The sequence below is a fragment of the Callospermophilus lateralis genome, unplaced genomic scaffold (assembly GCF_048772815.1).
Source record: "Callospermophilus lateralis isolate mCalLat2 unplaced genomic scaffold, mCalLat2.hap1 Scaffold_101, whole genome shotgun sequence".
In the NCBI taxonomy this organism is placed as follows: domain Eukaryota; kingdom Metazoa; phylum Chordata; class Mammalia; order Rodentia; family Sciuridae; genus Callospermophilus; species Callospermophilus lateralis.
Genome location: NW_027510272.1, coordinates 1,339,164 through 1,352,829, shown reverse-complemented (window position 1 = coordinate 1,352,829; position 13,666 = coordinate 1,339,164). Strand labels below are relative to the sequence as shown.

Here is a 13,666-nt window from a genome sequence, read left to right as displayed (position 1 = left end):
ATGTGTCTAGCTTGCACAGTTGGGTAATAGTACCACTCACTTGGGAATAGAAGAGAAATATGAAATAAGTCAGGAGTGGGGATAGAGGTATTGTTTATATGTGGCATCCAGGACATAATAAATTATTGTATATATGGGTTTAGACTTCAGCATAAAAAACCAAATTACTTAGCCTAAGCTTAATTTTATAGATAATACTTTAATACTTTAGCCAACATTGTTGATAAAGTAGACTTTCTGGCCATATGAATTTCTAGGTAATGAAAAGTTACTCTTATTTTTGTAGGCAGTCTTCATTATTCCTGACACTTAATTTTCATGCATTCTCTACTCTTGCTTATAGCCTATTAGTTCCAGTTATCTTTTTTTTTTTTGTAAAAAAGTGTTTAAAAGGCTTTTTTTTTATTTAATGGAGAAAAATAGAGAGTAGAGCGTTTCAGACTTACATTTTTTCTTTAAAGTTTTTCATTCTTTAATTTTCATTTATAATGTTTGCTTATTGGTAGATTTAGTTTGAAAATCTAAACCTCAATGAGAAAAATTTATCATTTGATTTTTGTTCCAAAATAATGATTTTTTTATCTTATAACCTCTAATAATTTTCTTATTACAGTTTTTTAAAAAATGTTTTTAGTTATAGTTGAACACAATATTTTTATTTTGTTTGTTTATTTTTATGTGGTGCTGAAGATTGAATCCAATGCCTCATATGTGTGAGGCAAGCGCTCCACCAGTTGGCTACAACCCTAGCCAGTATTTATTACACATTCATCACATGAAAAAAATTGTTAAAACACAGCAACTTAGTTTTCCCTAAGGGGGAAATACTAGTTTCTATTCCTGGTCACATTTATAAACAGCATTATAGACATAATCAAAGAGATTTGGGTTTTTTTGTTTTTGTTTTTGTTTTGTTTTATTGTTTGCAGTGGTGAGGTTCAAACCCAGTGCCTCTCAAGGGCTTTATCACTGAGCTACATCCTCAGCCTGCAGATAATTTCTTGAACATTCAGATTTTAACTGATTTATGGAAAGTGTGAATTTTACATACCGATATATATGAATCTCAATATGAAATGGACAGTTCAATATTAACAAAGCTTTACCTTGTTTCTTTACCATGTTTTATATAATTCTGCTCTTTCCTTAGCCATCTGTTTCCTTTCTTCTTCATGACATTGCTAGGTAAACTCACCAGTTGTTTATCAAGGAGAAAAAGGGAAATTCATAGGAAATAGATGTTGGAGTAGTAGCTCAGTGATAGAATGCTTACCTTATGTGAGTCTGTGGGTTCAATCCCAACAAAGAGAAGGAAAGGGAGATGGCCTCTGGTGGTAAGACAAAGTCTTCAAACCTAGCCTAGAATTTCATAAACCTTGGGTTTAGCGCTGGATTTGCCACTACCCACCTATGTGACCTTGTCATGTCATCTAACCTCCCATAGTCTCCATTTGCTTCTTCAGGAAATTGAACATGGTTAGACTTAATCAGTGTATCTGAAATCAATTACTTCACTATACCTTATTTCACCAGCACTGTACAATAAAGGGAAGTTATGAATTTCTGATCTAGGTGAAATCTAAGTTTAATAAACTACAATTAGTAGTTGGATGACTAGGCTGAATGGAGGAAAAAAAATGAGGAATTGGGAAAGCAGTAGACTGGGGATGAGCCAGAGCAAGGCCATGGACAGTGCAAACAAAACTTAGAGAAGTGGATTCCTAAGAATTAGTTAAGAGAGATATTAAAGGATGGTGGCAGTACACAAAAGATCAGTATGAACATTTCATTCATTTATCATCCCACTCTGGGACTAATTTTTGTTTCACATCTCAACTCTGGTATTAGCCTTCTGGAGTTCTTTGCTGAGATGGACATTGTACTAAATCTATATTCATCAGGAAAGAGTGTAATAAAATTTTGCTGTGGGAATTGATGTGGGAAAGAGAAACTAGAGACACATGTGTCACATATTTGCTTTCTGTACAGTTTGAAGAAAAGAACAGAAGAAACTACTCCCAGCATCATTTAGCATAAGGACAAATAGAACTACATACTTTAATGATTCCAAGAGAGCCAGTATATTATAGTAAAGAAATAGAAACGATTTCCTAATTTATTATTAGAAAAATCTTAATATACAAGTAGTATTGCTTTGAGATCTAATGCTTTCTTTGTAATTAAAAATTATTTGCCATTGCATTTCTTTACTCAAACTTTATGAATATTTAATAGTTATTAAAAACCAAGTACATATTAAATGGAGAAAGCACTATAAAAATAAGGTGCCTAGAATCTGCAATTTATTTATTCAATCAAATAGTAAGCATCTACTATATGCCAAGCAGTGTTGTAGATACAGTAGATACAGCTGTTTTCATGGTGATTACATTCCAGTAGTGAAAGTGAGCGATTTATTTTGTCAGTTAATGATGATTGCTATAGAAAAAAAAAAGAAGTGAGGTTTGAGAAAAACCATGGGGTCTACATTAGAAGGGAGAACTTTCTGATAACATAATTTAAACAAAGCCCCGATGGAAAGAGGGAGGACAGGAAATGTGACATACATTACTAAAATATTTTTATCAAACAGTTAAGATAGCATTTTGAAACTTAAATAATTAAATTTCACTTATTTTGAATAAATTAAATGTTTTAATTTGTACATTGACGAAACTAAGGTTTTTATTTATGTTTCATAATTTCTCTGTCTAGCGTTTGGAAAAGTAAGTATTAGTTAAAATCTAAATATGGACACTTATTCTAAATTGTTTATCAGGTAAATGGAAGAATAGTAATATAATACTTACCAATTAATTATAGGCTTAAAATTATTCTATAGATTTAGTATGAATAAAACCTTTCATCTTTTATGTATTTTTAAGTTGCCACCCTTATTACTAAAAATTACTAAATCACTAAACTACTAAAAATAGTCATAACATTTTATATTAAATTGCAGAAATGCCAGTTGAAAACCATATGAAATAGGGCTACTTTATTTTTAACATTTCTTTTTGTGTTCTTTCCTTAGATTGAAACACAATTAGAAGAATATCAAAAACTCTCTAGAAAATTAAAACTTCTTCCTAAAAGTGCTGAGAATTCCAAAGGTTATGACTTTGAAATTAAGTTTAATCCTGAAGCAGGCGCCAACTGCCTCATCAAATACAGGGCTCAAGTTTATGTAAGTAAATTATGAGATTGTTATCTGTAAGAATTTGAACTTAAATATGTCCATATCCCAGGACTAAAGAGTCAGAACTTCTTGGTCTTCTTTCTTCTTGGTGGTAGAAATCTTGTCTTTGTTATAGCTAACTCTTCAAAGTATAAAACCTCTTCTTCTCTAGCTACTTTATTCAACTATCCAGTAAGTAATTAATGTATATACAAGACAGACACCAAGACTACACAGACAAGCATGACAACCTTTGCTCCTAGTCCCCTCATGGGAGAAAGATATAAATGAATGAATGACAAATATGTGCTCTATTGGAAGTCTTTACAAGATATAGCATGATTGGTTTTCCCAGGTAGCAATAAAACTCCACAGAGATGGTAACCATGTAATGAAATCTTGAAAACTGAAATATTCATGGGATGGTGTGTGAAAAAGAACACACAGGAAAACATAAGATGTACTAATGCATTAAGGAATATTAGCATTCAACAATGAGAAATCTATGCCTAATTTTGCAACATGACCAAGGAAATAATTTTGGGAATAAAAATTTTAGTTTGCTCTATCACAATGTCTTATTCATAAATTTTAATATTTTATTGGCCCCTTAAAATGCCCTCTTTCATGATAATTACATTTTTGGTGGGGGTTTGTTTGTTTTTTGTGGGTGTGGGGGTTATTGGGGATTGAAATCAGGAGCACTCAACCACTAAGCCATATCCCCAGCCCTATGTTATATTTTATTTAGAGACAGGGTCTCAGTGAGTTGCTTAGTGCCTCACTTTTGCTGAGGCTGGCTTTGAACTCCTAATCCTTCTGTCCCAGCCTCCTGAGCTGCTGGGATTATATGGGTGTGCCATTGCACCCTGCTGATACTTACCTTTTTGAATAGAAGGATGTCAAATTCAAAAGCTATGCACTTTTTCCCTTGAGAATAATTCAACAAATATTAATTGAATATATATTATGTTGCAGACCATAAAATACGAAGATTAAACCTTTACTTTCCTGGAGATTAGTTTATTAGTGTACTGAAATGGGTTAAGTTAGACTTAGCCAGATATAGTAGTACATGCCTATAATTTCTTCGACTCAAGAGACTGAGGCCGGAAGATGGCAATTTTAAGATCAGCCTCAGCAATATAGTTAGCCCCTTACTCAAAATAAAAAATTGACAAGCCTGGGAATATAGCTCAGTGGTAGAGAACCACTATTTAAAAATTTACCCCAAATTTTTAAAGACCACCATAATGGCCTATGAGTTTTTTTTTTTTTTTGAATAATGGAAATGTTTAGAACTAGGGATATGTTTACATTGCATTGAGAATCTCTAAATGCCACTGAATTGCACACTTAATTTTTTATTTCAGTTTAACCATCTTAAAATGTGAATTTCACCTCAATAAAAGAAAAGCATAATGAGAAGCAACAAAGTAGTGATGAAATTAAAATCTGTAGGACAGAAGACAAACATAGAAAAAACAAGTTGAGAATGATAAAACTAAAGAGGAGTAAGAGAAATGGATCTATCTGGAGAACATAGCATAAAAATACAACCTACATATAAATTGTTTTCAAAAAATTACTGCAGTAAGGTGGGCATGGTTTAGCACACCTGTAATCCCACCTGTTCAGGAGGCCGAGACAAGAGAATCACAAGTATGAGGCAAACCTCAGCAATTTACAGAGGTCCTAAGCAACTTAGCAAGACACGGTCTCAAAAAATACAAAGGGCTAAGGATGTAGCTAAATGGTATGGCATCCCTGGTTTCAGTCTCCAGTACCAAAGAAAATAAGAAGAAAAAGAAGAAAGATTACTTCAGTAAACCTAGTGTACCTAAAAAATATTGGAAGTGAATTTCCAGAATAGATGAGTAATTCTTTAACTTTGCAAGTATTAAAAACCAAACGCGAGTTATATTCTACAGGTATAGAAATTACATTAAAAAATAGTTTTATTTTCTTAGTAATGTTGTATTAAATTAAAAATATTACAGCTTTCCAGGCACATACCTTTATAATCTAGCTAGTCAGAGGCCAAGGCAGGAGGATGACAAGTTCTAAACCATCCTGGACAGCTTACCAAGCCACTGTCTCAAATTATTTTTTAAAGGGTTGGGGATGTAGTTCAGTGGCAGAATGTTTGCCCAGCATGCACAAGGCCCTGGGTACAATCCCCATGATAGAAATCAATCCCTGTATCACAATTTACATATTCCACATAAAATAAATTTTATTATTACCTTTCACTAACATTCTCATGTTTTGTATAGGTACCCCTCAAGGAACTCCTGAATGAAAATGAAGAAGAAATTAATAAAGCTCTGAATAAAAAAAATGGGTTTGGAGGATACTTTAGAACAAGTAAGTAATGAAACTTAGATTAAAGCAAAAATAAGTTTTTTAAGCCTAATATTAAATGTGATTTGTGGTTTCTAGTTGCCAAGGAATTAATTTTTATTTAAAAAATTCTGTAAAATGAAAGTTGGTACAAACTTGACTGAAATATTTGAAGTAACTTATCAAGTAATTTAAATATCCTAGGCTTCTTATATCACTATAATATAGTGACATGAAACTAGATTTCATTCCCTTTTGGGGGTGTAAGAGAACTACAGAATTCCCTCTTTACTTTAAAGTATGTATGTGTCATTTATGGTGAGGCTAACCAACTGTGATGGATTTAGAGGTTTCTTTTTGCCAAGTATTTCTTTCTAGATCATGGAATTTCAGGGGAACTTAAATGCTAATAGAAGTCCATTTAGTTTTCAGAAAGTTCCTGCTTCTGAGATCCTTGAAACAGTTATGAAACAATTCCAAGCCAACCACCTATATCCCTGAAAAAGACCTGATATTATATTTAATAACCTTTAAAGTAAACATTGCTGTAGTAGTTGATTGAGAAAAGTTAAGAAGTTGCTTCCCAAACACACTAGAGTGTGTTTTTATGACACCAAACAATTAAAGGAAGCCCCTAGTTGTTAATTCAACTCTTCAAGAACTATTGTGTGGGCTGGGGATATAGCTCAGTTGATAAGTGTGTTTTCCTTGCATTCACAATGCTATGGGTTCAAACTCCAGCACCACAATAAAGAAAAGAACTATTGTGTTCTGACTAGGATTCCTGGATAAGAATGAAGTCTTATCTTTTCTCTAAATAGAAATATGTTTATTTTTTTCTCACTTAGAAACAAAGCCTATTGTAGTTCACAAATAATTATACTAATAACCCACAGAAAGTCATTTTTTTAAATTAAAAAATTCTGTAACAACTCACTTTGGCTCAGTGCAAGTGGTCCATGCCTGTAATCCCAGCAACTCAGGAGACCCAGACAGGAGGAATTCAAAGCCAGACTCAGCAAAAAAGCGAGGCATCAAACAACTCAGTGAGATCCTGTCTCTAAATAAAATACAAAAAATAGGACTGTGGGGGCTGGGGTTGTGGTTCTAGGGTAGAGCACTTGCCTAGCACAGGCAGAGCTCTGGGTTCAATCCTCAGCATCATATAAAAATAAATAAATAAAAGAAAGGTATTGTGTCCAACTACAACTAAAAAATAAATATTTTTTTTTGAAGAGAGAGTGAGAGAGGGGAGAGAGAGAGAATTTTTTTAATATTTATTTATTTATTTTATTTATCGGCGGACACAACATCTTTGTTTGTACGTGGTGCTGAGAATTGAACCCAGGCCGCATGCATGCCAGGGAGCACACTACCACTTGAGCCACATCCCCAGCCCCCCCCCACAAAAAAAAATATTAAATTAAAAATAATAGGACTGGGAATGTGGCTCAGTGGTTGAGTGCCCTGAGTTCAATGCCTGGTACCCCAAAAATAAAAAAAGAATTACTTTGTATTAGAAAGTTAAAAAACAAGTTTGAAACTCCTCAAAAAAACCAAGTTTGAAACATTATTGAGTAATTTGGGATTTATGAAATATTAGGGCATGGGAAGGTTTAGACTGTATACAAGGTGTGGTGATTATTTGAGACAAGGTCTTTTTTTAACCTGCTTCAGTTTGATTTTCTTTTTTTGTTGAAATGGACATTAAATCTGAAGAACCTCCAAAAGATAAATTCCAAGCAATAGGGGCCTCATGACTAAAACAACTTTCAGAATGACTTGAAACTTGAAAGACTTTGAGCAGGAAATCTTGGGGAAAGAAAGTTTTATAAAATGCCTACTATAGTCTAGGCCTCATGTTAGTATTCTAAAGATAAACCTACCCTTCAAGGGCTCCCACTTGGAGAAAAAGGCTGACATTTCTGCAGTTATGCTAATCAGATTTGCATTTTTGCAAAACCCTTTAAGTTATGGGAAAATGTGGCTTAGAAAGGATGCAATGAAAATTAAACCAATCTATTCATAGTAGAAACAGAGGGAAAGGGACATGTTTAGGAAGTGTTAAGAAGGTAAATAAATTCCAAGGATTTAATGACCAAGCTTGGAGAAAAAAAAGTTCTATAATGACTTCCAGATTTCTGGTATGGGCAACTGAATGGACTATAGTGTATTACCTAGAGGAAGAAAAGTGAGAGAAAAGTTGAAGCAGTAGATTCAGAGCATGAGAGAGACCAGGGCTTCAAATAGTTTTAATAGTCTTTAGCACACATATGATAGTGGAATCCATGGATGTGGGTGATATTTCTTGGAATGTATAAATAAAATAGCAGAACATTGAATCCTGAGAAACAAGGACATTTAAGGGATCGAGAAAGAAAAAAAAACATTCTGGAAAAAATACTTAGAAAAGTGGACAAAATAGCAAGAGAGTTATTTATTTTAAAGAAGAGAATATGTAGTAGAAGCCAAAATATGAGAGATTTTAAGAAGAAAGTAATCAGTAATACCTGATGCTAATGAGACTAAAGACTTAAACCTTTTTTCAGTTTGACAATAGTCTAATCAAGATAAGATGACATAGGATAAAATAGCAATTGGAAATAGTAAAGATCATACAGAAATTAATAAATTGGAATAATGAAGCTAGTCAATCTGAAAAGTATTTACAGATAATTGCCAAAACTATTCAGGTAAAAGAAGGAAAATGTGAAGTAAGAAGTAGACAGTTTATAGAGAGATGGTGGAAATTCATTTGAATTACAGAGTAATTCATGTGAACAAAAATATTACTGGAAGGGCTAAGGATGTGGCTTAGTGGTAGAGCACTTACCTAGCATGCACAAGGCCCTAGGTTGTATCCCCAGCATGGCAAAAATAAAAATAAAATAAAAAGGATTCTATAAAAATCTTATCTTTAAAATTGTTTTTTATCAAATTGAATTACAGCATGAATAATACAAATCTCAAAATTGACTCAAAATAAAATGTCAAAACAATTAAGTAACCAGAATCAAAAGTACAGAGATAATTAGCTCTCCAAAAAGATTTTAATAACAGGTGATTTTTACAAAAGTTCATTGTTTTCAATTATTGAAGGTCAGATGATTTTCATGACATGTAAATTGCTAAAAAGCACAAAGAGACCTAATTCATTCTTAAAGGCTATTGTATACCAAAACAAAAACACCACAAAAGAAAGTCAAACCAATCACACTTACAAGCCATGGATGTGGGTGATATTTCTTAGAATGTATAAATTAAATAACAGAATATAGAATACTAAGCAACAATGATATTTAAGGGATCAGAAAAGGAAAAAAAAAGATTCTTTTTATGTTTTATATTCTTACAAATGTAAATGTACAGGTAAACTTAAATAATTGCCACTGAATTTTAATTAGTAAATATTTTCTGGAGTGTCTCTGTGGCTGGTACTATAATTAGTGTTGGTAGTACTATTATAGTACAGCTCTTGCCTTTTCGATTGAAAAGGCAGGTATGAAAACAATTTCTTCTATCATAACATTTTTGTAGTATAAATAAGCTGTGTATTCTTATATTACCCTAAGATAAGCATAGGAGTCTTTCTGAAAGATGCACTAACTTAACTGAGCTAGGACTTCATCAGTGGATACACAGAAATTTACATGTGTGCCCTAATTAAAGGCCCAGAAACCAAAGTACACAGCTTGTTAACAAATTACAAGAGTGTTAAGTGTGATAAAAGAAAAGCCTGGGGAAACAATAATCTAATTATTATTAACTTGTCCTTACTTACTGGGAGAATTTTTATTCTATAGGCAATGGGGCCATTGAAGATTTTTTAGTAAGAATGATAATCACCTATGCATTTGGCATTTTGAAAAAATAGATGAGGTTCATGAGCCAGAAACATAGACTTAGGAGACTAAATTATATCCTGTGTAATAAATGATAAGGACCCACAACAAGGTACTACAGTGAGGATGGAGAAAAGAAATTGGAAGTCGGAGACAACAGAATTCAGTACTGAAGTGAACAGTTGGATGTGAAGGCTAGAAAAGTGAAATAAAGAATGTCTAGGTACATTGTATCTGACAAATCGGCATGTGATGTTGTTCTTTACCTTGATATTTGATGAGAGAGAGGTACAGAACAAAATTTTTGCAGTCTGGGATATGCTGAGTTTCAGGTCTCTGGGATATCAAAGTGTAAAATCAGTATGTGTATGTATGTATGTATGTATATTTTAGCAGGCAGGTTGTTAAAGTCAAACGATCTCCCAGATGTGATGTGAGAGAGCACTCTCCCAAGTGAGCAAGTGAGACTACAGCCAGGATCAGAATCCTGGAAGAACATCTATATCCAAATTATGAATAGAAAAAGAAATGTAAAGGAATGTGAAGAGGGACTTTCCAAGACTTAGAGATGAAATCAGGAGATTCCATGGTCTTAAAAACCAAGGAGAGGCTTTTTAAAAAGAAGCTATTAGTAACCACAATTAGAGCTAAAATGACAAATAGAATTAAATATCTGAAAGGTATCCATTGACTTTAGAATTTAAGATGTTACTGAAGAGCCAGGGGTGTGCTAAATGATAGAGGACATGCTTAGCATTCCAGAACCTGGGTTTGATCCCCAACCAACCCACCAGCCTGGATTGAAAGGGTTGAGGGGAGGAAAGAAGTTACCAGTGACATTTGCAGAAACGGCTTCATGGAGCCAACAAGCCAGAAACCATATTACTGTGAGTTGAGGTATGGATAATAGAAAAGGAGATATAATATTATGAATATATTTGCCTTTGTGGATTACTCCACATTACAGTACTACCAATATTTGAATCAGAAGAAAGGATTTGGAACAGTAGTAAGAAAAGAGATGTGTAGAAAAGGTTTCTGGTTTTTGTGGTTTTGTTTGGTTTTGCCAGATAAGGGAATTGTTTGGTTTAATGATGTGAGAGGGAGTTGAAGGGAATGAGGATAAAGTTTAAATATTAGGAATAAAAGAATGCACATTAAAAGAAGGAAAACCCTCACACAATTATGTTAATTAGAGGCAGGAAATAATGGAATTTCACATTGGTGGTTTCTGTTAGTGATTAAAAAAAAGAGAAGCTCATCTAATTGAAATAATTATGGTATCTTGGATTATCTTGAGCTCTTTATTAAATGAATGAGGAAAATACTAAAAAAGTATGCCGAATATTTTTTTCTTTATTTATTTTTTTTAATATTTAATATTTTAATATTTAATATTTTTTTCTCTTTGCCTCAATGAATATTTTTATAATTAGGGGAAAAATGTTTAATAGACATATCTTTGGTAGAGTTGATACAGAAAGTAGAAACTGGTAAACATGGTTTTGACCAGCCATGAGAAACTATTAGGTTGTCCTTTCATCTTATTGCAGGTAAATTTAACAAAACCACTTATTAACTTGTTAGTCCCTTCAAAAATAGCATGTACATTTAGAAAACATCTTTTTAGTTTGAACATTTGGTTTTGATTTCTGACCCTATGGTAACTGTGTGAACCCAAGCAAAGAGCATTCTTTCCAATCCACTCCTCTCATATGTAAAATAATAAAATAACATTCTGTATATGGGATTGTCTTTAATAAGTATAATTATTTCATTACCTTATCTTTTGCCAAATAAACTAAGCTTTTCCAAAAAAACATTTTTTTTAAATTTTATTCTTGTATGTGAAGAGTCATCATCTCAAAAAAAGAAAAAAAATTAATATAAAAATTCTCTTTTAACATCTCAGAGAGTGAACACACAAATAGGAAGCTACATATATATGAAGTATATAAAATATAAAATATATAAAAAATCTAGACAGCAAAAATAATTTATACTTATGAATATGTTGGTATAACAATATTAATAATATGTAATAATGTGATGTGTATAATATTTATATAATATATACACTCCCACAGCCACCACTAGAAATACATATTAGTACTTTGAGTTTTTTGTTTTTGTTTTTATTTGATTTTGGTTTGGTTTTTGGTTGTTGTTTTTATGTTTTGCTTTTTGTTTTTGTGTTTTTTTTTTTTTGAGTTGCTAGGTATCAAACCCAGGGCCTCACACGTGCTAGGTAAGCACTTACTACTGAGCTACATTACCAGCCCTAGTAATCTTATTTTAAAATTTCTTTGGAATCAGTTCCTCTTTGGAGAATAATAAAATGTTTGGACAAACAATAGATTGGAAGTAAAAAAAAAACTAGAAAAAATAACATTGGTATAGTTAGTTGATGGAGAATATAAAAGTTAGCCAGTCAAAGTGGTTCATGCTTGTAATACCACCTCCTTAGGAGCCTGAGGTAGGAAGATCACAAGTTCAAGGCCAACCTAGGCAACTTGTCTCAAAAAATGAAAAAAGGGCAGTGGGTGTTGTTCAGTAGTAGAATTCTTGCCTGTAGAGCCCTGGATTCAATCCCCAGTATTGCCTAAACAAATGATAACAGAAAGAGAATATAAAATTATATGATATGTTAAATTTCTTTGATGTATAGTTATGATTCTCAACCAAAGTTTTATTCCCCAAGTTAAATACAATGATAACAGAAAGCAAGAGAAATGTGAGAACACTGAAAAAGGAAATTCAAAAGCTGGATGATCTTTACCAACAAAAAGCTAAGGTAAGAACTTGGCTAATTTGTTCAAGTTAGCCAAAACTGTGTCATGATTGACTTACCATATAGTCTAACATTAAAACTGAAATCTTTATGTTTGATTGTCTTCTCTTAAAATTTATTGTAAATCATTTATCCTGTCCTTTAAAGTACATTTTTCTGGATTCAGGTTATTTCACCATAGAACACATCTGGTATTTTATACTTGCATATGTGATTAAGTATTCTTACAAGACAAAAACATATTTTAAACATATGTCTTCTACCTTTTTATAGAGATTCAATGTTATATACTCCTAAACTTGAACACCAGTAAAGTCTTATTGTATGCATAATTGCCCATCAAGAGTTATTGTGTTGCTGGGTGGGATTAAAAACAAAAAATAGTCACTGCATGCCTGTAATCCCAACTGCTTCAGAAGCTAAGGTTGGAGAATGGCAAGTTTAAAGCCAGCCTCAGAAACTTAACCCGAACCTGTTTCAAGATAAAAAGGATTGAGGATGAAAACTATTTTCATGAAATCTAGAAGGCAGATAAAATATTAAGATTGATTCTTAATTACTTTATATGTCACCCCCTGCCCAGCATTTTACTTAGAGAAGTATTCAAATGACTCTGTTCATTACCACTTAGACAATTTAAGTGAAATTTTGAGCTATACCATTACTAATGCCAGCAAAGTATCAGGAATTGAAAACTTTTTCTTATTCTGTATATTTGGAACCCATGCATTTTGTTGTTGTTGTTGTTGTTATTGTTATTGTTTTGTTTTTTTAAGTAGTATCAAAATTTTAGAAAATTTACCACAAAATATGATCTATATGTGAGATATTTAATAATAAATTTTATTTTGTCATGTATGCTCCATGACAGTGCTTAAGTTTATTCTCTGAAGCACTTAAATGAAAGACTTTAGGATACATAATTTATCTTCAAAAACCTAGAAATTGTATTTGGGCTTATTTGTGCACAGTTAATGCCATTGTGAAATAATGACCTAAAAAATTCAGGTTTGTAGAAAAAATTGTCAAAAAGAAAATAAAATAGTCAGACTTGAAAATTCCAAATTAAAGCTATACAGACCTCTTGAAAAGGTCACATCTGTGTTATATTTATAATACAGAATTCCCAATGGCAATTGTGGTAAGCATCCTGAGATTACAAATGATGCAATCTGGATTATTTTAAAATTCTTTATGTACTTTTTAAAATCTACCTTGAATATATGGAATATGAATATCAAAAACATGTAACCATGACTTTATCCTAATAGGAAGCTGAGGAAGAGGATGAAAAATGTGCCAAAGAGCTTGAGTCCTTGGAGAAACATAAGCACCTGCTGGAAAGTGCTATTAATGAGGGCCTCAGTGAAGCTATGAATGAGTTAGATGCTGTTCAGCCAGAGTAAGTTCATCTCACCAAGATTTATTTCTTTATTAGTTGCTTATAATTTCTATAAATCTATATATATTTGTTTTCTTTAATTCCTATTTGTGTTGGAGAGAGTGGTGAAT

The 13,666-nt window shown here is 32.4% G+C and overlaps 1 protein-coding gene across 1 annotated transcript in view; it reads left to right on the top strand.

Annotated features, from left to right (window-relative positions):
* Window positions 1-13,666, top strand: part of LOC143639964 (kinetochore protein NDC80 homolog) — a 40,289-nt gene that overhangs the window by 21,445 nt on the left and 5,178 nt on the right. Inside the window, 5 exon segments of the mRNA XM_077107973.1 lie at window positions 3,035-3,187; window positions 5,455-5,511; window positions 5,513-5,545; window positions 12,065-12,157; window positions 13,426-13,556. Of these exon segments, the coding sequence (XP_076964088.1) occupies window positions 3,035-3,187; window positions 5,455-5,511; window positions 5,513-5,545; window positions 12,065-12,157; window positions 13,426-13,556 (467 nt within the window).